Genomic DNA, 23468 nt, shown 5'->3' with positions numbered 1-23468 from the left:
CCTCTGGCTTCGATTGTGTAAGTTTCATACTGGTTTCAAAAAAAAATAATTCAATTACCAATAATTTCCCATACTCTGTCCAAAATATTAGATTGTACACTTGTAGTAAATTGACAGGTTTAGTACCTGAACTGACGATTATATTAAAATGGTGATCCCGAAGAATACAATAAGAACAATCATCGTCCTATTCTTGTATGAACAATTCTCGAAATTTTGTTAGAACGATGCATGTATAATAGAGTTGTTGTCGGGTTTTTTTTCATTGAAAGAGCTTTTCACAATCAATATGATTTTATTGATGGGGGCTACTGCTTTATTGATATTGATTCATGAAAAAAATCAAGCAATATAAATGAAATAATTTGCATTAGATGCTTCTATTGATTTGCAAAAGGCTTTTGACTTTGAAACCATTTCATTTCAATGAACAAATAAACTCATTGTGGCATATGAGGAGAAGCTCTAAAATAATTCTTTGGAAATTAGTTAAACAATCGGAACAAAATACACTTGTCATTGATGGTATTCAATCCCATTACAATGCAGTTAGTTGTGCAGTATCCTGTATCCCATTAGTGGTCAACATTTGGACTTCTCCTCTTTTGGACTCATATCTATAATTTGCCGTAATCTCCAAATATGTTTCATTATCTTATTGCTGATGACACCAGTGTGTTCCAATCAAATTCCGATTAAGCATAACTTGTAACGAAAATTAATTCTAAGTTGGAAAATCACGTAATTTGATGCAAGCAATCAAATTTACATTAAATATACAGTAACAAATTTTACAATAAGAGTCAGTTACACGTTCTGTTAATGAGATTATACATATATATATATATATATATATATATATATATACATCTTGGAATTTTCCATGTGTTGGACTTCGAATGTTATGATTATAAGAAGAATGAGTCTCAAATACGCCATCTGTAGATCCAACAAGACGGTTTTTATTCACAAAATTTTCAGCCTGCCTCAGGCCTTCGTCAGTGTAGTGTATACTAGGACACACTACACTGACGAAGGCCTGAGACAGGCTGAAAATTTTGTGAATAAAAACCTTCTTGTTGGATCTACAGATGGCGTATTTGAGACTCAATCTTCTTATAATCATATATATATATACATATATATATATATATATATATATATATATATATATATATATATATTATATATATATATATATATATATATATATATATATGATGTTACATGGGACCATTAATTGTAGGCTAATGGAATTTTAATACAGGCCATGACAATTTAGATATATATATATATATATATATATACAAAAAAAAATGAATTATTATCACCCACCCTTACCACGCACTGGAATATTTGTCCATATTCACATCCTACAACTATTCTATCAAGGACCATTGATTTTGAATAGTTTTCTAATACTTTTGGAAACTGTAAAATGTCGAAAGGAAATAGTCAAACGTAATGTACAAGTAAATTACTGTCAACTGTTGCAGGTCTGGATCGTCATTACAGTTCTAGACCTCAAACATTTCTTCATTTTTTTTTTGTGTTTCTATGTTGTCTCTCTCTGTTATAATGCATTATTTGTTGTGTGTTTATTTTATCTATTGTTATTTTGTATCATAATGGAGCCTTTTTACAAATTAGAGTGATGCACTTAAGTTGGTCCCCTAACAAACGTCACATACATATGTTGTATAAATCTTTTTGTGGAAATACATAAAATGAAATAAATAAAGTCAACAGTTTGATATGGACTTCCAATAATAAGAATGAATAATGAAAGTTATCAAAAGGATGGCTTTGTTTGTCATGAAACACTCACAATTATGTCCAGTGATTCTCAAAAGTATAAAAACGAGTATTGTAGCGCCATTCATTCGAGACGTCGTACAACCTTCTCTATAGGGCGTCTCCATGGCAACGCAATTGGTTTCATCGCATGGTATCATTGGCTGGCAGACGCGAATCGGCTTCGCGATCAATAGAAGACGCAGATCTCCCTATACAAGCATTGATTCCGGATGCTAAAAAGCTTTACTGACGCCCTTTCGTATCCCGACCGTTTTGACCAAAATTTGGAGGACGAAACGACAGCGAGACAATCATCAATAACGTTGGTAGAAATATCACATCTCCCATAACGAATTACGTCGACAGCTTTCGTTTGACGCAATCATGTTTCCGATGTTTGTCGGCAGCTCTTTAAATCTTTATTACAACACAATACAATTGAAATTTAGGTCAAACGGCACATTTCATTCTGCGAGAAAGGAAGAAATACAAGTGTACAGAGAAGTTGTTTATTTGATCATCATAAGAAGAGCAGTTATAACGCTTCTGATGCTTTCCTTGGTAAATAAAATGTATTTTCATAATGGTAAAATAACGATAGGGATGATGAGGACTATTATGATCGCTGTCATCATTACCATCTTCATGTTTTCGTAATTTTTATCATTGTATTATCATTATCATTATTACCATCGTCAACATTCGGAAATAAACAAAAAATAGGTACTATCGAAACTTCGGAATTACGAACCATATTTAGTTTCCGGAGCACCAAACTTCGTAATTATAAAAATAACGAACTTTCGGCATATTTGATCTTTGGAATAACAAACTGTAACCTTTCAACAGACAGTGCAGCAGTGATACCTATAGTGTTTTCCTTCTTTCCCAGAGCACGGGTTACTGGTACATATTTCTACATTGTGCCTTTTGTTTTTCTCTCATGCCAGTCTTACTAGTTAGAGGAAATAAACTCAGGTGACCGTGCGTTTGTTAGTGCTGCACCAAGACTTTGGAATAACCTCCCTCAATTAGACATACATTATCAATCGACAGTTTCAAAAATATTCTTAAAACACATTTCAGGAACGTTTCTCATAGTCACAGTTCAGTACATTATCTGCATGGTTCCCAGATATCAGGAATCCTTTATGAATTATGGTTATGCAATTATTAGTCCTTCAATTTCATCCTATTGTATGATCTTCAGTTAAGAATTAGATGGTGTTGCTTTTTTCTTATTATCTGTTTTTTTTTTCTTTTGATTATATCATATTGTTATGCGCAGTTGAGTATGTAATGCTTCACAGAAACTATATAGGAATATAAATTCACAATTATTATCATTATTAGTATTAGTATTCTGAAATTTCATCATTGCACTGCATCAAATTCTTTGTTGCATATACACTGATAGACGACCAGGCAAAATTAAAATCAAATTTCCATCTCCTCAGTCCTCAATGATATCTCATTTTGGATGTGAATTGAATTAAAGAGTTGATGAATTACTGAAATATGACAGAGGTAGAGGAATTGCAACACTGAAGAGGCTACGCAGGAGAGAGAAAATGACTAAACCGAAGCTCTGGCGTCTAATGAGGATAACCACGGCTGGTAGCACATTCTCCTCATTTCCTGACCATTGCTCGACGTTATTCGTATCTCAACTTTCAAATTACGAATTTCGATATTGTGTCACGAATTCTGCGACCATGGTGGTTGTCATGGTTGGGGGGGGGGGGGCGGAGACTGGAGAGAAAGGAAAGGTTCAGTAGTCTTGATCAAATTTTTCCGGCGTAATTCTGACTTTTGGCGCGGAGGATGCATGGAACTTTTCTTATCGGGCTCTCAAGATTGGCAAAAAGTGAACTATTAAATACGGTCATGATCGGTAATTCGTAAATGACATCTGAAATCACACTTGACATCAATATCCGTCCCGAAGTCAGTTTCGGCATTGCTTAGACATGTTAGAGCAACCACTATAACTCGATCGCCAAAAGCCTATAGCGATCTGATTAAGGGTCTTGAGCTTGCATAATGAATGGATATATTAACAATTAAATGTATAATGCGTAATATAATCATGTATACGTGTATAACACACAGCTTCAATATTGCCTAAAGAGGGTGTGTGGGGGGGGGTGATTTCATTTTTACATTTTCCCATGAAAATCATTTGTAATTACCAGTACATGTATTTTGAACAAAAATGTACGTAATCAATTCAGAGCGTGATGTCACAACAATCTGGACAAATATCTGGACAAATACAGCGATAAAACAGAAATCAGCAATACACTCATTCGAGAAAGAAAGAAAAAGTAATGCAATGAATAAAAAAAAGAAACACAGAAACGGGCAAGTTTTCATTGGAACTTGTATTAATATGAAATGAAATGAAATGAAATGAAATGAAATCTAACTTAATAAAATATACGAATGGAAGCGGAAGAGAAAAGATAAAGGAGCAACGTGTGCCTGTACAAAATTACGATCGATTCGCACACACACACACACACACACACACACACACAATGTTTCATTCAGAGGCAACTTCTGAAAAGACAATGAAAGATTTATTCATGATTCTCATCGGGTTTAAAGGATATTAAGTAGTCACCAGCAAATGTCGAATAACAATTGCAAATAACAAATAAAACAGAATTATGTACGTTGCGAGTAACGTAGATTGGGTTATCGTAATCAAGATTATGAACTTTCCTCCTCAAACAAACTGCAGAGCGAAGCAACAATATTCTTTTAACATCATCTTCATCTGTTGATTGTGATGAAATATCAAATAACTCTTTTTTACAAACTGAAGAGTTAGAATAATTATTTCTTTTGATATGTTGTATCGCCTGGATTTCGCGTCCTTCCAAGAGCTAGAGTTGTAAATAATACAATGTGACATCACGTGTTTAAAGATTCGATATGTTTGTCTATTACTATAGAGATTTTGCTCTGTCTCTCACTCCCTTTTTGTGTAAAAGTGTGTGTGTGTGTGTGTGTGTGTGTGTGTGCGTGTGTTTCTATCGTCATAAATTTGAAAATAAGAATTTCATGTTGTTGATCATTAACTATCTATTTGATTTAATATTTCAATTACTGCAGCTGATTTGGATTTTTATACTGATGACAATTCATTGTAATGATTGACTTTTTGTGTGTATTTTTATGTTTTATCTCAGGACCTTGATGAAAAACAGCTCATGCTGATCAAGCTATCCTGAATAAATATGTTTCAATAAGAATAGAATAAGAATGAATAAATAAAATACCCTTACTATCAGCTGCTGATCAGGGTACATAATATTGCAAATTGGCAAAGCTGAAGTTAGAGATGGAGGGGGTTTAAACACTGTTAAAGGAGTTAAATGGTTAAAGAGGGAAGATGGGGTAAACGATGAAACAGAAGTCGGCGACAGAAACATACAACCAGCTGTCTCTTCCGTGAGGTAAGATTATTTCTAATGATACCTGTGTTACGAAACTACTGACTCCTGTCATATTGTTTACGCATTCACGGTATTTGACTGTGAAAGCCCTTTGTAGAAATCTTGGTTTATTAAGCATGGTATGGTATGGTATGGTATGGTATGGTATGGTATGGTATGGTATGTATGGTATGGTATGGTATGGTATGGTATGGTATGGAATGGTATGGTATGGTATGGCATGGTATGGTAATTTATTTTCCTATAAAAACATGTGTGCAAGTGAGCAATGATGTTGCATTTCTGAACAATTCCAAGAAAACAAAAACAAATAAAAACGTGTATCTAGCCCTGCTCAGCAGCACACGACAGCGACGATGACATGCATGACATGCTGTTTTTATCAAGACTAACTACAAATTGTATTATACATAGATCATCTTAATTGGGTAGGGCAAAGATTACAATTTGTGTCGGAAGTTGCTGTGTGTATATCATGGAGATACGCGCGAAGACATTCCAGTACACCACTCACCAAGTGGCCGTAAATGGAACGGCTGGATCAGTCAACATAGTGGTGTTGGAATTGAAGATTGACGCAGCGGTACATAATCGATCGTCAAAACAAGACGCCGTGCCTCATGAGAGAGTGAACCTATTTCGTCCTCTATCTCCCCTATATTGTCAATCATCCTCGTCTTCTGCAAGGGGGCGTGGTCCAAGACACACTTTAATAATAACCACGGAATATAATCGTTGCTACAGTGCCTACCAGAACACAGTTGTCTCTTGAACCTTGGGAAGAAACCTGCACATCTGGCGTTGAGGTTAGCGTTCGTGAGTAAAATTACTTTCTTTCTTAACATGCCTAAATCGTTTCTGTCACCAATTCAAAGAAGTTAAGTCATGGAACACGAGCAGTATTTTATATGCATTTCTATTCTGCTTAACCCATTTCATATTATGACTCTACTATCTTCGGATTATTTGACATCAGGATCTTGATGCTTTACTCCTTCGAAAAAACGTAGTTCTTTGACAATATAGGTCGGCCGTGAAGTTATTTGTTACAGCTATGCATTAAAAAAATACCTCCCTTGAATGTAAGAAAAAAACTGCAGCATTTTCTTGGGCAAAAGTCACTTACCCTGAAGACTCAGGTAGATTGTTTTGCAGAGCAGGTCATTGAAATGTATCAATAAACTCCTCAAAAAGTTCTGCAAGTCTAAATTGACGTATCATATTTCTCTCAAAACTATACCATTTTATTCAAATGTGAAAGCCTGATTACTTATCTTTAAAATGACACCTCACTTGCTATGATTGGGTATTCCTGGAATGCGCGGTATAACTGAGTATGACGAAAGGCCAAATGTAAAATGTATCAAAATAGAACAAACATGTTACGTCAAACAGTGTAATTCCCATTTGCTTTGTCATTTCTGGGAAGGAATGTGCTTGAAAAAAAATGCATTGTGAGATTATCATTAGATTCCAGGCTTCATCCATGAATTAACAACTACAGTAGTATCTGCAGATTAAAATTAAACATAAAGTTGATCAAACAGTCATTTAATGTCTAGGAAATGGGAGTTTTTGAAAGTGCTGTCATTTCAGTATTGCTTATTCCAGTGGCCTTTTTTCAAAACTGTACATTATCAATAGCAGAATTGTTGTGACTTTGCACTTTTTATCTGTCCCCATACTCAGCTGTTTTGCACATTCCAAGAACACCCAATCAGCAAGTGAGGTGTCATCTTAAAGATAAGTAATCAGGCTTTCTTATGATGTCACATTTGAATGAAATGATATGAATTTAGTTTTGAGAGAAATATGATACGTCAAATTGGACTTGCAGAACTTTTTTGAGGAGTTTTATATGAATATATGAATATATCTTTGATAATGGCGTTATTTCTGGGAATCTTTATACTCCCTGTATATCAAAAATTCTACCATTCTGCCAACAGATCATCATTCTCTTTGACGTCATTTCAGTCCTAAAAATTAGGGTTCGTAGGAGAGGTTAACCACACAGGTACCAGCCCTAGAAGTCGAAATTCATTGTACTTCTTAATTTCATGCGATATTCAATTGCAAAAACATGCTGGATGCCGAAATATTATCATGTACATGTCTATTTCCAGTTGGTTATTTGCGTCATATATTGGCATGATAAAAAATATCAGATTCTGAATTAAACACTAAACTGTGATTGTGCATTGCAGAATTATTCTCAAATTACGTCACCATCAATCTATCTGCAGGTAATCACTGGTCGTCCCGACGTCTACTCAGTGGCAGTGCTAAATCATATAATCATAAGAATTCGACACCAGCAATGAACTTGGTCGAGAACACGGATTCCTGCTTTTGTACACATCTACCTCACCATTTCCTCTGTTTACTTGGCTCTGATTGCAAAGTTCAGAAGGCGAGTTACGTAGGAGAGGCTCCTCTATCAGAGAAATTAATGGATATCGGAGCGTATTTATGAAGACCAGCTTAAGCCGATGAACTAGCGATAAGCGATTGCTCGACATCTTTACTGTGTACGTAGCCGAGAACCGCTCGGCATCAGTTTTGACGATAGTAATGCTCATAAATTAAACGAGAAGGCGACGTGTTTTAAGAGACTGTGATATTGGAAGACAAATTCAGGTTTGCAAACTTGCAGAGTGTGAAAAATGACGGATTTTCCGAATGTCGCTAGCGATTTTAGCCATGTTAGCGATCCGGCATGCCTGGTGGCCCCGTTCAGAAACGTTACGACCGTCACCCAAGCCGAGCAGTACGGGTATTCCTCCGCCGCGTGGGGATTCAATGCCATCTTTCTCCCCATAATGCTCACTCTGGGTCTCCTCGACAACTGTGCCTTTATTTTCGTTGTCTACCGCGTCCAGAGCATGAAGACGATCACCAACACGTACCTCGTCAACCTTGCCGTTGCCGACATGATGTTCATCCTCTTCGCCGTGGTGCACAAAGTGGCTAAGATCTTCACATCTCCTATCCAGTCAGACGATGCAGGCATCGGCCTTGGTGGCTGCATGTTCATCTTTCTCTTTCTCAGTGCTGCCTATAACTCCTCCATGTGTTTCATCACAGCCGTCAGCGTGGAGCGCTACAACGCCGTCTGCAATCCGCTCAAGATGCACCAGAGCCAAGGCGCCAAACGTCAGACCACTGCTTTGATCGTCTGCGCGTTGTCGTGGCTTGCCGCTTTCCTTGTTTCCGCCACGTTCCTACCCAGCTATGCAGACTACCAGACCACTTGTTACAGTTGGCCCAACGAGAAGCCGTTCGACAACTGGCCGACGGTTACGAGGCATTGTCGCGCGCTTTCGCTCATTGCCGACAGCTACACCAGTGGTGCGCAGACGATACCATTCTTCATCACGCTGGTTGTTAACTTCGTCTTGCACTACAAGACGCTCAGGGGACTGAAGAATGCTGTTGGGCGCGTAAAAGGTGACGGTGCGCGCAGCGAACGAGACCAAAAGATTCACAATCAGACCGCGCGAATGTTGGTGGTGAACAGTGTCCTCTTTTTTGCCCTGCTCTCTCCGTTCGAGTTCATCTCCCTGTTCGTCATGATCAACATCCTCGTCACTGGTGGAATCGTCATTCCGGGGGAGACTTTGACGAGGTACATCTACATCGCACGCACCCTGACCTACATCAACTCCATGTCAAATCCAATCATCTACACGGTGTTTTGCAAAAGATATCTCATGGCTTTCAAACAGGCCTTCGGACTAAGGGCGGAATCAAAGAGCCATCCACCAACTTTGAGTACGATTTCTTCTAACAATCAACACTAAATTCCTTTGATAGTCCTACTAGAATTTCAACGCATAAGAGAAACGTAGGATAAAAATTCTTTGAAGAGGGGACTGATTTCATTGGTATAAAATGCAGTCAGGGATTAACACTGATAAAGTGTAAGCATCCTATTGTATTGTATCGTGTGATCGCATTATGCGCTTTCTTATTTGAATCTTTAGGACAGCAGTACATAATTCAGTAGCTGTGTAAAGCGCACGTATCACTTTTGAATTGAATAAAGGTTGTGATACTCTTAAACATGTTAAAAGACCTGACAAACCTGAATTCGCGTGTTAACAGATTTATGAAAATGTATAATTTCAACACTCGTTCATCGTGTTCATGTTTTGAAATGCTACAAGTTATTTTCGTCTGTAACGAAATATATAAGTTCTTCGGTTGTCGATTTTAAATCTCTAGTGGGATACTGATTTGAGAGAGTTAAGGTATGGCACAAGGCTGTTAATTCTATGCCTACGTAATGTGTTACCGTGAATAATGCTGGTAGCAATTATTCATTGAAATGATAGGGACTATAAGATTCGGAAATTGATTTTACTGTCAAATGTAAGTGCGGAATGACAGACATGCCGTATATATTCCCATATCATGAAAATTTGTCGGTCCAGTCATAAGTGATGAAGTAGACAAATTTGTCACAACAGTACCTCTCCACGCAAAAATCATTCAGTCATCCAGACAAAATTAATGATTAATTGAGTTCATGATTTCAGTTCTTTATCGTTAGTATGAATTTTCTACAATCTCCCCACTATAACACACACACACACACACACACACACACACACACACATCCCAAAAGTGTACATGGATATGGTTCGTTTTTTGAGTATGCACGGGGCGTGATCAAATTTCATAGGAAATGTAGTCTTCTTCAAACAGCATGGCGGGCATCAGATGATTGTATGCCCCACGTATCAAAGCTCTGTCTATGATATAGCAATGGACAAACGTCACCAACCAATTTCATGGTATCCGAGCCGTAAATGCATGAAGTTCACTCTGATGTAAATGGAGAAAGTGCATACTATGTCTGTCTGATTGCTGTACAAACATTTCAGCAACTCATGAATATGATTTATGGCAGTAATCCCCTTGAGGTACATCAAGCTTCGAATCCGCAAGCAAAGTGTATTATAAAACTCATACAAAGAAGCAGCTCAACAGTAGCTATAGCGTTATCGATATTGTACATATATATCACGTATTCACTATTATGTCCCCAACTTTTTTCACTCTCTGTAATTCTGTATAAAGTATTGTTAAAATATGATTATTACGTTTATTCGTTTGTCGTCATTAATTGTTTCCTGTATTTGATCCGCAGTGGTGTTTTTTTTTCTCTCTCTCATTGGGGATAGAATGTGCATTAAAAAATTGCTTTATGTTGAATCTGTTTTGCATGATTCATGGTCTAAAAGTATACAACGCAACACTGAGCTGTGTAATGCCGTGAAATTGCCTGGTTCATTACCGCTTTCTATTAGCACATAATTTTGTGAGGTGTTTCTGTATCATTAGTAAGACAATTTTAGAAGAGCTTAATTCGTTGATAGTTGATGCTTGCTAGCTTTACGTCTCAACTGCGAACAATTATGCTGAAAAAAAAAAAACAGCGGTGAGTGTGATGCATTGAAAGACTGCAATTGATAGTGTAGCCTTTTTTTTTCCCCAACAATCAATGGCAATCATTTACTGTATTACATTCCACAAGCATTATTTTTATTTTGTTTTGACGAGAAGCCTTGATTTGATTTTTATTACTATTTCAAAAAGTGCAAAATTCGGCATTTCTGAAATTCAGGATTTTTTTTTCTCCTTTTTTTTTTGCGGTGTAGATTAATTGCATGTCGTCGGAACCATCCTGTGGACTGTTTTATAGTGGTAACAATTTACACTTGTTTGAAGCATGTATGGCATAATGTGAGAGCAATGTGGCATAGTGGATAAGACTCGTGACTTTCAAGCCGAGGGTCCCGAGCTCGAATCCAGTGCTCGCGTCTTTGTAAGAGATGTTTTTACCCAAGATGTTCCCATCATCATCCAGGTGTTAAAACGGGGGTAAGGCAATAACTGAGGTGATAACAAGATCAGTCGTAAAATAAGTGTTAACACTGAAGAAGGTGCCCTTAGTAAATAAGACTATTTTATTATTATTTTAGCAGCCCCTCAATTTTCATTTCCACCAAGTCCTTTATGAAACAAGATGTATTTTATGATACAAGTTATGTCATCATTTGACGTTTGTATTACATAATAATGTATATTGATTGGGTAAATGAAAATAAAAACATGAATGAAATGAAATGAAATGAAAATTATTGCCTCTTATGCCGAGCAAGATTGAATAAACAAACAAACAGACCAATCAACTAGCTTCAAGAATAGGACATCATGGTCACAATAATATCACATTCGGGGGAAAAAAAGAGCATTCGTATGGTTAAGTGTTACGTCTGGACGAGGAACCTTTTTGCCTTTTTGAAAGAGCGGGTTCTTTGTGTGTATTCAATGACACAGTAAGGTGGCGTTTGGTTTGAGATATGTATGTATATAACATACCCATAATATGATGGTATTATCATCCGCGTGTTGGAATAAGAGCATGAAGACGATGAAGACAAACAAGTTGACATACCAGTGCATTAGATTCCAATTTCATTTATTTGTAAACCAAATTTTCGACCCTTGCACGGATCTTCCTCAGGAAGATCCGTGCAAGGGTCGAAAATTTGGTTTACAAATAAATGAAGTTGGAATCTAATGCATTATGTCAACTTGTTTGTCTTCATCGTCTTTATACCCATTATATATATATATATATATATATATATATATATATATATATATATATATATAATTATACATGTAATTATATATAACTATATATATATATAACTATATATATATATAACTATATATATATGTATATATAATTATATATAAATATATATATATATATATATATATGCAATTGATTATGTATATGATTATTGGAATATGTTATATACAGCTGTAATTACGGATTGATTGATTACACAGTCATTATAGACTCACGCCAGTTAGATTTATATTAGTATATATATATGAATATATATTTATTAGTGTAGCTATACGAGTGAGTCATTTTTGTATCGTTACAGCCCTGATGAAGGTCCGTTTGGGACCGAAAGCTCGGCAGCAATAAACAGACACGTTGACCTAGCTACGTCCACCTGGCTCTTCTTTTCACACTGAATGCAAATAATGAAGGCCACACACTGGTACTGTAAATGGTCGATACCCCTTCTCACAGTCTATATATATATATATATATATATATATATATATATATATATATATATATATATATACTTATACTTATACATAATTATATACATTGTACCAATCTTCATTAAGAATATTGAAGAAAAAGACATCAAATTTGAAATCTGAGCATATTTCAGTAACGGCTCAAATGACAATATTTGTATTTAGGCATACGTATATCAGGACCGCATTTCAGAAGCTTTCTATCTTACAAAGTTTTGACTTCGACTCTTTTCTTTAATTGCCATAATGGTGTTCGAAAGAAAGTGAAGAGAAGGAAGACAACGGTCTGTGAGTGTGAAAGGCGAAAATTGTATTATTTTTTTTACCTGCAATGAGGGAAAAAGAATTGAATTCGCTCAAGACTGAAATTGTGAAAATGATATACCTAAACTCATGTTTGGTGTCATATTTGCAGATTCTTAATAATGGCATATCTTGGATTGTCCACATTTTCAAAATATTCATTAAACGACGCGAGTCGTGCCGCCTGGGTTAATATTGAGTTGAAAATTCAATTCTAGAATTCGATTAGAAGGACGAGTTTTAATCAACGATGTCCTTCACAAACGTGCGCCTCACTGAAACAAACGCACCATAGTACATGCCCCGGCACGAACATTGCACTGAAATTTCTCAAAATCTGCCAACCAGCACGAAATAAGACCATTAACACGGTAAACGCAAGCACAAGCAGAGTTTCCGCTTTTTGAGTGTGGGTAACGGTGTTTGGTGATTTTGTCCCCTTTTGTGTTTCCTATTTTCTCCGCTGCCTGGTTATGGGCGTGCGTATGTATTCTGTGTGTATGTGTTCTGGGTGTGTGTGAGACAGAGAATATTAGACAGTGACAAAATAAATTATGGTATGAGGTCGTCTGAACAGATGAAAATATTCTTCTGACAAAATTAATCTCTATCAGATAAAAGCTACGTCTGACCTTTGAAAATACACACACTTAACAAAAATATATATATATCTTGCACTCATTCTTCAAATCCACTTTCTCTCCATACAGGAATCTTAACTCGTGGCAATGCATCAATAATCATTAGTACATTAATGGAAGTGATGTAATTACCAGTTTGAGGACAGGTGACTTCTCTTTTTCTTCTTAAGCAATCGTGTGTTGATACATGTACTAAAATCAATACAGTGTACAGTTGAGAGTAGAAACGATTCCTCACGGTGCATGTATACGTACTTGCATACACTATTATATCACGCATACATTAATCTTAACACAATTTAGGTTATTGCTGCCAAAATGGTAACAAGCAGTAAATTTGACACAAGATGATAATATAAACATACATTTGACAGCAGTAAAGAAAAATAAGCAATCGCAAAATATTCTATACAAACTGTTTGAACAAAACGAGTGTTCTTGAAAAGATTGAGAGGGGGAGAAAGATACGGTGGAGACAGAATTTATAAGGAACAGCAAAATAATAATATTGTCCTAATTGTTTCGTTATTTGATTAGATTCCTTTTATACCAATATTTCTCTTTACGAGATATCTAAACCGCTAAATCATAACACATCATTCTGTCCATAAATTTATTTGGTCTACTCTGATCTTAGCCAGGGACATCAAGGCAATAGTGAAATACTGAACTTTTCGATACTGTAAAGTGGGACAGCGCCATCTAGTGGCAATCTTTAGTAAAATGAACACTGAACTACCAGTGTTCTGTGTACAGTATTACATGTATGTACTGATCCATCATTGTCCACACCGTGCGTGGCAACATTCTTTACAGATCTCATGAAGGGCTCTCCCTTCCCTATGTTAAAGGACAAGTCCACCTTCATACATCAAAGTATACATGTGGGTCGAGTGAATGCAGCAATATTAATAGAATACATCAGTGAAAGATTGGGGGAAATCGGACAATCCGTTCAAAAGTTTTTGAATCTGAAAGTATGTGCGCAGTGACTGCAAGCTGGATGAGAAGACATATTATACTATACAGCGTACGATATTCAAAGAATTTCACACAAATTCTTTTAAAGTGCACATTTCCTCGACTTGTCATTGACATACTAATGGCAGTATTATTCCCCTTGCCCTCTGAAAGAGGTAAGTCAAGCGTTCTTTTATTATGGGAGAAAGTTAAAGTATGTTGAATTTTTGGTTAAATTATTTTCTTTATGACTGTGACATCTCACAAGCTGTAATAATCTGCTCATTCACCAGTGACTGAGCAGAAACTTTTCAATTTCATAACTTTTGAACGGATTGCCCGATTTTCCTCAAAATGTCACCGATGCATTCTACTAATATCATGGCCAGCGGAACCGCGGGGGGGGGGGGCACTTTTGAAAACGTGGTGACACACTCAATCTATGTCTGTGATCTCGGCCCAGATGGGGCGATCGCTGCAAAATTTTGTCTGAACATACAGCAGGATGTCAACTACAAGATTACATGGTTATACAAGAGAAAACTACTGATCTTCTTTTTTTTTTAATTGATATACAAATTTATGCATGAAATCACATTTTCATCTGTAACTCGCCACCCAAAAGGCTGCAGGATTGCGAATATTTTCTGTCAGAATTCTTCAAGACACATGACACATCATACAATGTCCTTGCAAAAAAAAAAAAAATGTGCGATCAAAATTAACTTCTGTCGTTGTTATTTTGTTTTGTCAATTTCTTACTTATTTTTGTTTGTTTTAGTTTTCTATTTTTTTTTTGCCAAAATTTGTTACAGACATTTCTTTAAAGCTTAGCGAATCTACATGAGAATCAATTCAATTCAGTGAGTAAAAGTTGAAATAATCTAATTTATATCAATCTGACAAAAACCCCGCACAATTTGCAATGGATTTGCACACAATATCACAAATTTCAGCTGTTTTGGGCTGACATGCTTTTGATATGTAAAACATTTAGAACGATGTACCCGTACCCGGACGTTTTTTGGTCTCACAATCATGCTTGAGACGAGACTTCTTGAAGAAACTAGATATATCGCGGCTACGGCGACTGATATGCCTCCGCCATAATGCATGGTTGTCCCAATAGGTCTATAGTACAATGTCTTGACAATGTGTGATGACAGTTTCACACAATTGGCAAAATATTAGAATGACAGGTTTGACACAAATGTGCTGAATGTTCACTTTCCTAGAACTAGGTTCAATTGGATGAATGATTAAAATGTCAGAGTGCAGGTATTTGGGGAACTAATGATTTTTACTTGACTTTTGACCCTTTTATAAGTTTATGCATTTAGTAATTTTCAAGGTATTGAGAAAAAGTATAATTTCAGTATCAAATGGGAAAATAGCATTATCTAAACCTGGCCTTTGACCTTTGACCTCACAGTTCCAAAGAGAATCACTGTTAGGTTGAACATGCATAAATATGTAAGTTTCATGATGATACCTTGAGTTACTTTTGAGATATGGAGGAAAAAGTGCAATTCAGCACTTTCACTTGACCTTTGACCTTTTGAACTTTGACCTTTTGGCATGAAACTTCCCACAGAATATATATTGGGTAATACATGTATACATCAATTTAAAAAAAAAAAAAAAACCTTCAGGCATTGCATAAAAGGAAAGTAGTGATATTTTGAGGAGTTGACCTTGACCTTTGACCCCTGACCTTTGAACCATGACCCCCAACTTCCCTAGATAATCACTGCCCATTGGAACAAGCATATATACTAAGTTCCATAAAGATACCTTGAACCATTTGCGAGATATGGAGAAAAACATGAATTTTCAACCTTTTTTTCATAAAATAACCTGTGACCTTTGACCTTTGACCCCGTGACCCTAAAATCCAAGCAAAGTATTATCCCCCCAGGATAATATACCCTCATACCAAGTTTGATGTAAAACCACCACGCGGTTCTTGAGATATCGACAAAAACAAAACAGGACGGACGGACGGACGGACGGACGGACGGACGGACGGACGACCCGAAAACATTATGCCTCCGTCCACTTCGTTGGCGGAGGCATAAAAAGTAATGAAATGGCCGGGCAAAATCTTTGCGCGTTGCGGAATCATGGGGCGAAATGTCGAGGGGGGGGGGGAGGAGTCTGACCCCCCCCCCCCCCCCCCCCAGTTAAGATAGGGTTAAGAACTGAGAAGACAGGAGGTATTGTCACATGGCTTTGAATGACAAGTCCACCTTCGTGGACTGCGTGAATGTAACAATAATATCATTAGCAGAACACGTGAGTGAAAGCAAATCTATAATGAAAATCGGACAATCCGTTCAAGAGGTTATGTATTTTTGAAGTATCTGAGCGGTCACTGCAGGATGAGAAGAGTACAACAGTGTATGATGTCACAAACGTAGACCAATGTAAGGAAAATATAAAGAGAATTTCACATTTTTTTTTTCATAATTTAAAATAATTTCCTCGACTTGTCACTGACGTATTTGTTAAGGGTAATAGCTTCCCCTCTGTCTTCTGGAAGTCTTCAAGGGCAGGTCAAAAGTTTTTTGATTATGCGGGAAATTATAATACGTTGAATTTTCTTTCTATTTTCTCCATATCGTTAGACATCACAAGCTTGATAATCGTCTTCTCGCCCAGCAATGACTGAGCAGAAACTTTAAAAATTCACAACTTTTGAATGGAATGTACGATTTTCCTCAAAGTCTCAGTTATGTGTTTTATTAATATTGCTGCATTCACTCAATACATGTCAATGAGGGTGGACTGAGAAGACAGGATGTATTGCCACACATAACCAAGAGTATATTTCCAGTGCAGCGCATGTTCAAAGAAGTAATGAAAGCATTCAATATAATAATATAGGTTTTCCCGGCCAATTTCGCACTTTTGTCAGTCCATTTGATAAAAGGTTCATTCAATTTAGCGAAAATCCTCGTCACTGCACATTCTGTCATTCAAAATTGCAAGTTGGTCGTTCAATTTAGCATTTCGATCAATGAAATTTGCACATGTGCCATTCGAATTCGTAAAACGAGCATTCAAATTGGCACGTGCTCTTCAGTCATTCAAATTCGCCAACACTGGCCGAAAGGGGTATTTCAGTCATTCAATTTCGCGTATGGGCAGTCAAATTCCTAACATGTTCATTCAAATTAACGTCATGTTATTTCTCTTTTGAAAAGGTGATAACATTTAAAAGCGTATTTCTATGTGACTTTTTGTTTCATCCACGCACTGTTAAGCAGTAAAAGTATCATATTTTTTACTATACATAACTCGGGTTTGTTGTTCTGTAACGCCCCTTTTCTTTCATACATGTCATTTTAGGCCTACATGTACCAATACTACAGATTAACTTCATCTTCTTACAGTCATGACAGCACAAATTAGATACATGTGCAGACGTATTTCTCAAAAAGACAGAAAAAGAATTATAGAAACATTTGATGATCATAACCTTGACTTCCTAGAACTGGCCGACACACTCAGAATAAAGCACTCAACGGCCAGATAAGTTGTGGCCACATGATGTACTAAATATTGGGACTGGAAGAATCACTAAGCACATTGAAGAAAAAAAAACTGTTGCCAAAATCTCTAAAATGAGTACGAAAATATGAAATGTCATGACGCTTGCAAAACAGTAACTGTTTTGACATAAAAAAAAATAAAGGAAGAACCAAAGCACAAACATGCGTGCTAAATTGACTGCAAAAGATGTTAAATTGGATGCCCAAAAATGAATTTGAATGAACGAGTGCGGCATGTCCGTGATCACGTGACTATATCATTCTAAATTGAATGAACGAATAACGAAATGGTGCTAATTTTGCGAATTTCAATTGAAAAAGTGTTAATTAGAATGACGCTAAAGGTAATTTGAATGCTCCAAAATGAATTTGAATGAAGAGATCATAAAATTGAACTACCGAACATGTAATTTACGCTAAAGTTTGCTAAATTGAATGCAGCAATTAGGAATTGGACTGACACAAGTGCGAAATTGGCCGGGAAAACCTATAGTATAGTGTATTGAGGCCGGAGCCGCGATAAAAAAAAAAATAAATAATGGGTTCTGCTACCACTTCCGGGTTTCACCAGCTGACAAGCGGGGGGGGGGGGGGGGGGGCAGAGGTTAGACCCTATGTATTCCTATGCATTATGCAAAAAAAAAAGAAATGGGGGCCGAGCCCCCCTCCCCGGTTGCGCCGGCCCTTATCATACTAGTACTTTTTATGAAAGGCATGAGTGGATTTACCTCGACTTAGACTTCAGTAACTCCAGCGTCGTCATCCGACGCATTAAAGAGGCAGCTATCGAGCTTCCTCTATTTTGGATCTATAGCAGTGGTCATCACATCTTTTGTGTCTTTCAGTATTAAATAATTATGATATACTAGTATATTATAATATATACTAGTATATTATTTCATAAGCGCCTTTTCCAGCTACATATAGACAAAATAAGAGAAAGACAAAACAAAACAAAACAATGACTTTGAACTTGTTTGATCATTAACCAGCTTATATACATATTATGTATATATATGTATGTATATATATATATATATATATATATATATATATATATATATATTGACAGCAAATCTTGCACATTAATAGACGTGGCTGGTGTTGGGTAGCACCCCTTTAATCATCGAGCTTTCGGGCGAAAAGCCCTTCTTCAGGATCTATACAGTCAATGACAACAACGTATAAATAAAATCAACCTTGGTATAAAATCATACTAAACTCAACTAGCCTCATATACTATACATTTCAGAATATACTCAACATAAAACATACCTCAATTCAGCGCATTTTATAACAAAACACAAATCAGCATACTATTACTAAATACAATCTCAAAACAAAACTTACTGTGTTGGTGCTGAGTGTGGTCTTGTAGTGTTGTCTGTGTGAAGGTTGTGGTCGGGTGTATCTTATATGTATTTGTGTATATGGGGGGGGGCGTTCCTGTACTAAGGCTCGTTCTCAATAATCAATCAAAACCTACCAATACTCAAAAATTTTCACCATCCAACAATACAAAAAAACTTCCAAATTACCATTACAATTTCTACATATTAATACACCTCTTGTAATACATATAAACATACATATCCGCATACATAATATAATTTATACACATGAATCTATTTATCCAAATACTTACATACTTACAACCACGTTACTTTAACTACAATTCAACTTTCCCAAAATACATATACCATTATTACATTACCTATTATATATCTACCTACATTTACATCAATCACTAATTCTATCTAACTAAAAATTATTCTAACCTTCTCAAACAATAACATATTTATCATATACTAACATTCAATTAATCTAACAAATATTATAATAATCTAAAAAATAACATATTTTTATACACTAACATTCAATTCATACAAGACCACACTCAGCACCAACACAGTAAGTTTTGTTTTGAGATTGTATTTAGTAATAGTATGCTGATTTGTTTTTTGTTATAAAATGCGCTGAATTGAGGTATGTTTTATGTTGAGTATATTCTGAAATGTACAGTATATGAGGCTAGTTGAGTTTTGTATGATTTTATACCTAGGTTGATTTTATTTATACGTTGTTGTCATTGACTGTATAGATCCTGAAGAAGGGCTTTTCGCCCGAAAGCTCGATGATTAAAAGGGTGCTACCCAACACTAGCCACGTCTATTAATGTGCAAGATTTGCTGTCAATAGATTTACTTTTCTTGCACCGCCCCGCCATGTTGTGGTTTAGTCTTTTGATGTCAGTATATATATATATATATATATATATATATATATATACAATGAAGAGTTTGTTTGCAATAACCGATAAGTCCATTTTTGAAGATTTTGAAGTACGGTCTCTGTCATAAAGTGCAAAATAATACCTTTTAAATGACATATTGGTCACTACATATAAAGGTATATTTTTGAAGTTATGGTCAAAAGAAGCAAAAATTTTCTTATCATTCTCTTTATTTTTCTTGACCTTTAATCGCAAATATCTCCATTTGACAAATATGGACTTATCGGTTTTTGCAAACAAACTCTTCATATATACAGTCTTCGTTGTCGTTGTCGTTTCTTTTATTGCCTGGTGACCATGGTAAATAATTCATCAGTGACACTGCAGGTAAGGTCCATTATACACAGTGGCGTATCTAGGGAAAGCGGCGCCCGGGGCAAGCGCGAAAATTGCGCCCCTAATTTCTGAAAAAGTGTTCAACCCCAACCCCATCCCGGTAGGGACTTTAAACAAAGTCCACATGATATGCTTTTTCAAGCACTTTAAAGGGGTCTTTTGAGGCTGATTTAAATGTAATGAATTTTGATAAATTTTGGCGAACGAGCGCAGCGAGCGAGCCGAAAATTTTGGTATTTCAGCTTACAAAACATGGAATTCTTGTCATTTTTTGCTAATCAAATCTTACAATTCCAATCAAGATATAGTGACGGCCTTATAGATAACGATTTATACCAACAAACTGCATGAGGAATTTCAAAAGTACTCTAAATTAGTACGCGCGAGTTAGCCGAAATTTGTATATTTCCACGTCATCATCACGTTTTGTTCTTATCTCTTTTTTCTTTTCTTTTTTTGATAAATTTTGGCGAGCGAGCGCAGCGAGCGAGCCGAAAATTTTTGTATTTCAGCTTACAAAACATGGAATTCTTGTCATTTTTTGCTTATTAAATCTTAAGATATAGTGACGACCTTATAGATAACGATTTATACCAACAAACTGAAGACTTATAATACTAGTACTCTAAATTGGTACGAGCGAGTGAGCCGAAATTTGCATATTTCCGCGTCATCATTATGTTTTGTTCTTATCTTTTTTGATTTGGTTTTTTTTTTTGCGCCCCCCCCCCATATGTTCGAAACCGTTGGCGTCCTCTCTTGATCCAATCGGCGATCGCTTCAGAACGAATGAAATTGCAGCCGCTGCTCCGTGTAACATTTTTCCTGCTTGATATAAAATGACATGTGTGAACACAATAGACATTGTCATTTTGTGCGCGTCATCGTCACGTTTTGTTCTTATCTTCTTTTCTTTTCTTTTTTTGATAACTTTTGGCGAGTGAGCGCAGCGAGCGAGCCGAAAATTTTTTTATTTCAGCTTACAAAAAATTGAATTCTTGTCATTTTTTGCTTATTTAATCTTACAATCCTAATCAAGACAATAGTGACGGCCTTATAGATAACGATTTATACCAACAAACTGTGGACTTGAAAAAAATACTCTAAATTGTACGAGCGAGTGATCCGAAATATGCATATTTCCTCGTCATCATTACGTTTTGTTCTTATCTTGCTTGATTTTTTTTGCGCCCATCCTCCCCCCCCCCCCCCCCCCTCCGTATGTTCGAAACCGTTGGCGCATCCTTTTGATCCAATTGGCGATCGCTTCAGAACGAAAGAAATTGCAGCCGCTGCTCCGTGAAACATTTTGCTGGCTAAATATAAAATGACATGATATTATGTGAACACAATAGATATTGTCATTTTGTCCGCGTCATCATCACGTTTTGTTCTTACCTTCTTTAAATTTTGGCGAGCGAACGCAGCGAGCGAGCCAAAAATTTTTGTATTTCAGCTGACAGATCATGGAATTCTTGTGTGAACTCAATTTGTCATTTTGTCCGCGTCATCATGTTTTGTTTTTATCTTGTTCGATTTGGTTTTCTGCCCCCCCCCCTTTTCCGGGCGATTTTTTTTTTCTTCTTCTTCTTTTCTTTTTTTTTCTTTTCCTTCTTTTTTTTTTCGTTTTTTTTCCCGTTTTTTGCGCCCCCAAGGAGTGGCGCCCGGGGCACGTGCCCCCCTTGCCCCCCCCCCCCCCTAGATACGCCACTGATTATACAATACTGCATTCAATACAAAAGTCGTTTACAAAAAAAAAAAATCATAATTGCCTACAAAGAGCACTTAATATTATCGTAAACATTTTGCAATGTGTCGATAATCACTCCCCTTTAATTTCCTGGGGAATTCAAACTGATGATGAGATTAATGACTATAGACGTCACCAAGGAACCTGGATGGATATTTGCAACTAATGACTGTGTTGCATCCTGCCGCTGCTGGCGCTACGCACGTAAATTATTCGGAGAGCCTATCCATTTGCATCGCCACTTGCACTATGGACTGCACGTACGTACATACAACATACTGCAGAGGGCCTACTGATATGTTGATACACGTGTATTTTCAAGCTCGGCACGCCCTGATATACTGTATAATATGCGTACCAACTCGATGTATTTAGACCCTACATCAAAGATCTTACATTCTTTGCCTACATTAGGGCCTATATGTTACATGAGTGCGACAGCATTCTACCTCGTTTAGTCAGTACAAGAACTATATAAATGTTGATCGAGGTGCATGATACCAGGGAGGTGGACCACCTCCCTGATAATACTACATGACGTATTTAGGTACCGAGACTGCAATGACGCCGACGGCAATGCTCCTATGGGGCGGCCGGCGGAGCGTTTTCAAAAGTGTGAGGGCCCACTTCCAAACCAACCGGCCGAAGTACAAGCAGTGTTGCCAGATGGTGATTTCGGGAACCAAAAAAGGTGAAATTTGGTGATTTTTGAAGTTGTTTGGTGACAAAATTTTAGCCTGGTAACCAAATCAAAATTTGGTGATTTTTGGTAACTTTTTGGTGATTTTTAGACCCATAAAAAATAATCACACTAATTGAAAAAGAAAATGCATTTTGCCCAAAGTTTTCCCCTTATTTCCTGCAGAAACATAACATGTGCCCCCCCCTTTTTTTTTTTTTGGTCACAGCGACACACACAAACACTCATAGTCATATATCCATACACATCGTACACATTTTGCACTTAGTGTGTGTGACTACGGTGCGCCGAAAATTGCACCGAGACTCGCGCAGTGTTTGATAAAGGTTTATTGATATAATTTTGTCTTGAAATTGAAGCTTTACCTACGCTTTTCCAAATTTGGTGATTTTTGATGGCTTTTGGTGATTTTTTACAAGCCTTTTGGTGATTTTGCTCTGTTGGGACCTGGCAACGCTGAGTACAAGTAGTGTCTTGGCCCCATACGTGGCCGGCGGAACCGTGGGGTCGTGGGGGCTCGGGGCCCCCAC

The 23468-nt window shown here is 36.7% G+C and overlaps 1 protein-coding gene across 1 annotated transcript; it reads left to right on the top strand.

Annotated features, from left to right (window-relative positions):
* The first annotated feature begins 7927 nt into the window (after nt 1-7927).
* LOC139709587 (somatostatin receptor type 5-like) lies at nt 7928-9064 on the top strand. The gene has a single exon (XM_071621549.1). It carries the CDS (start codon nt 7928-7930, stop codon nt 9062-9064), a length of 1137 nt encoding a protein of 378 aa, XP_071477650.1.
* The last annotated feature ends 14404 nt before the right edge of the window (nt 9065-23468 follow it).

Source organism: Diadema antillarum, unplaced genomic scaffold (assembly GCF_040938485.1).
Source record: "Diadema antillarum isolate AM-2024a unplaced genomic scaffold, OU_Dant_1.0 scf00000038, whole genome shotgun sequence".
Taxonomy (NCBI): domain Eukaryota; kingdom Metazoa; phylum Echinodermata; class Echinoidea; order Diadematoida; family Diadematidae; genus Diadema; species Diadema antillarum.
This window is presented reverse-complemented; position numbering and strand designations above follow the sequence as displayed.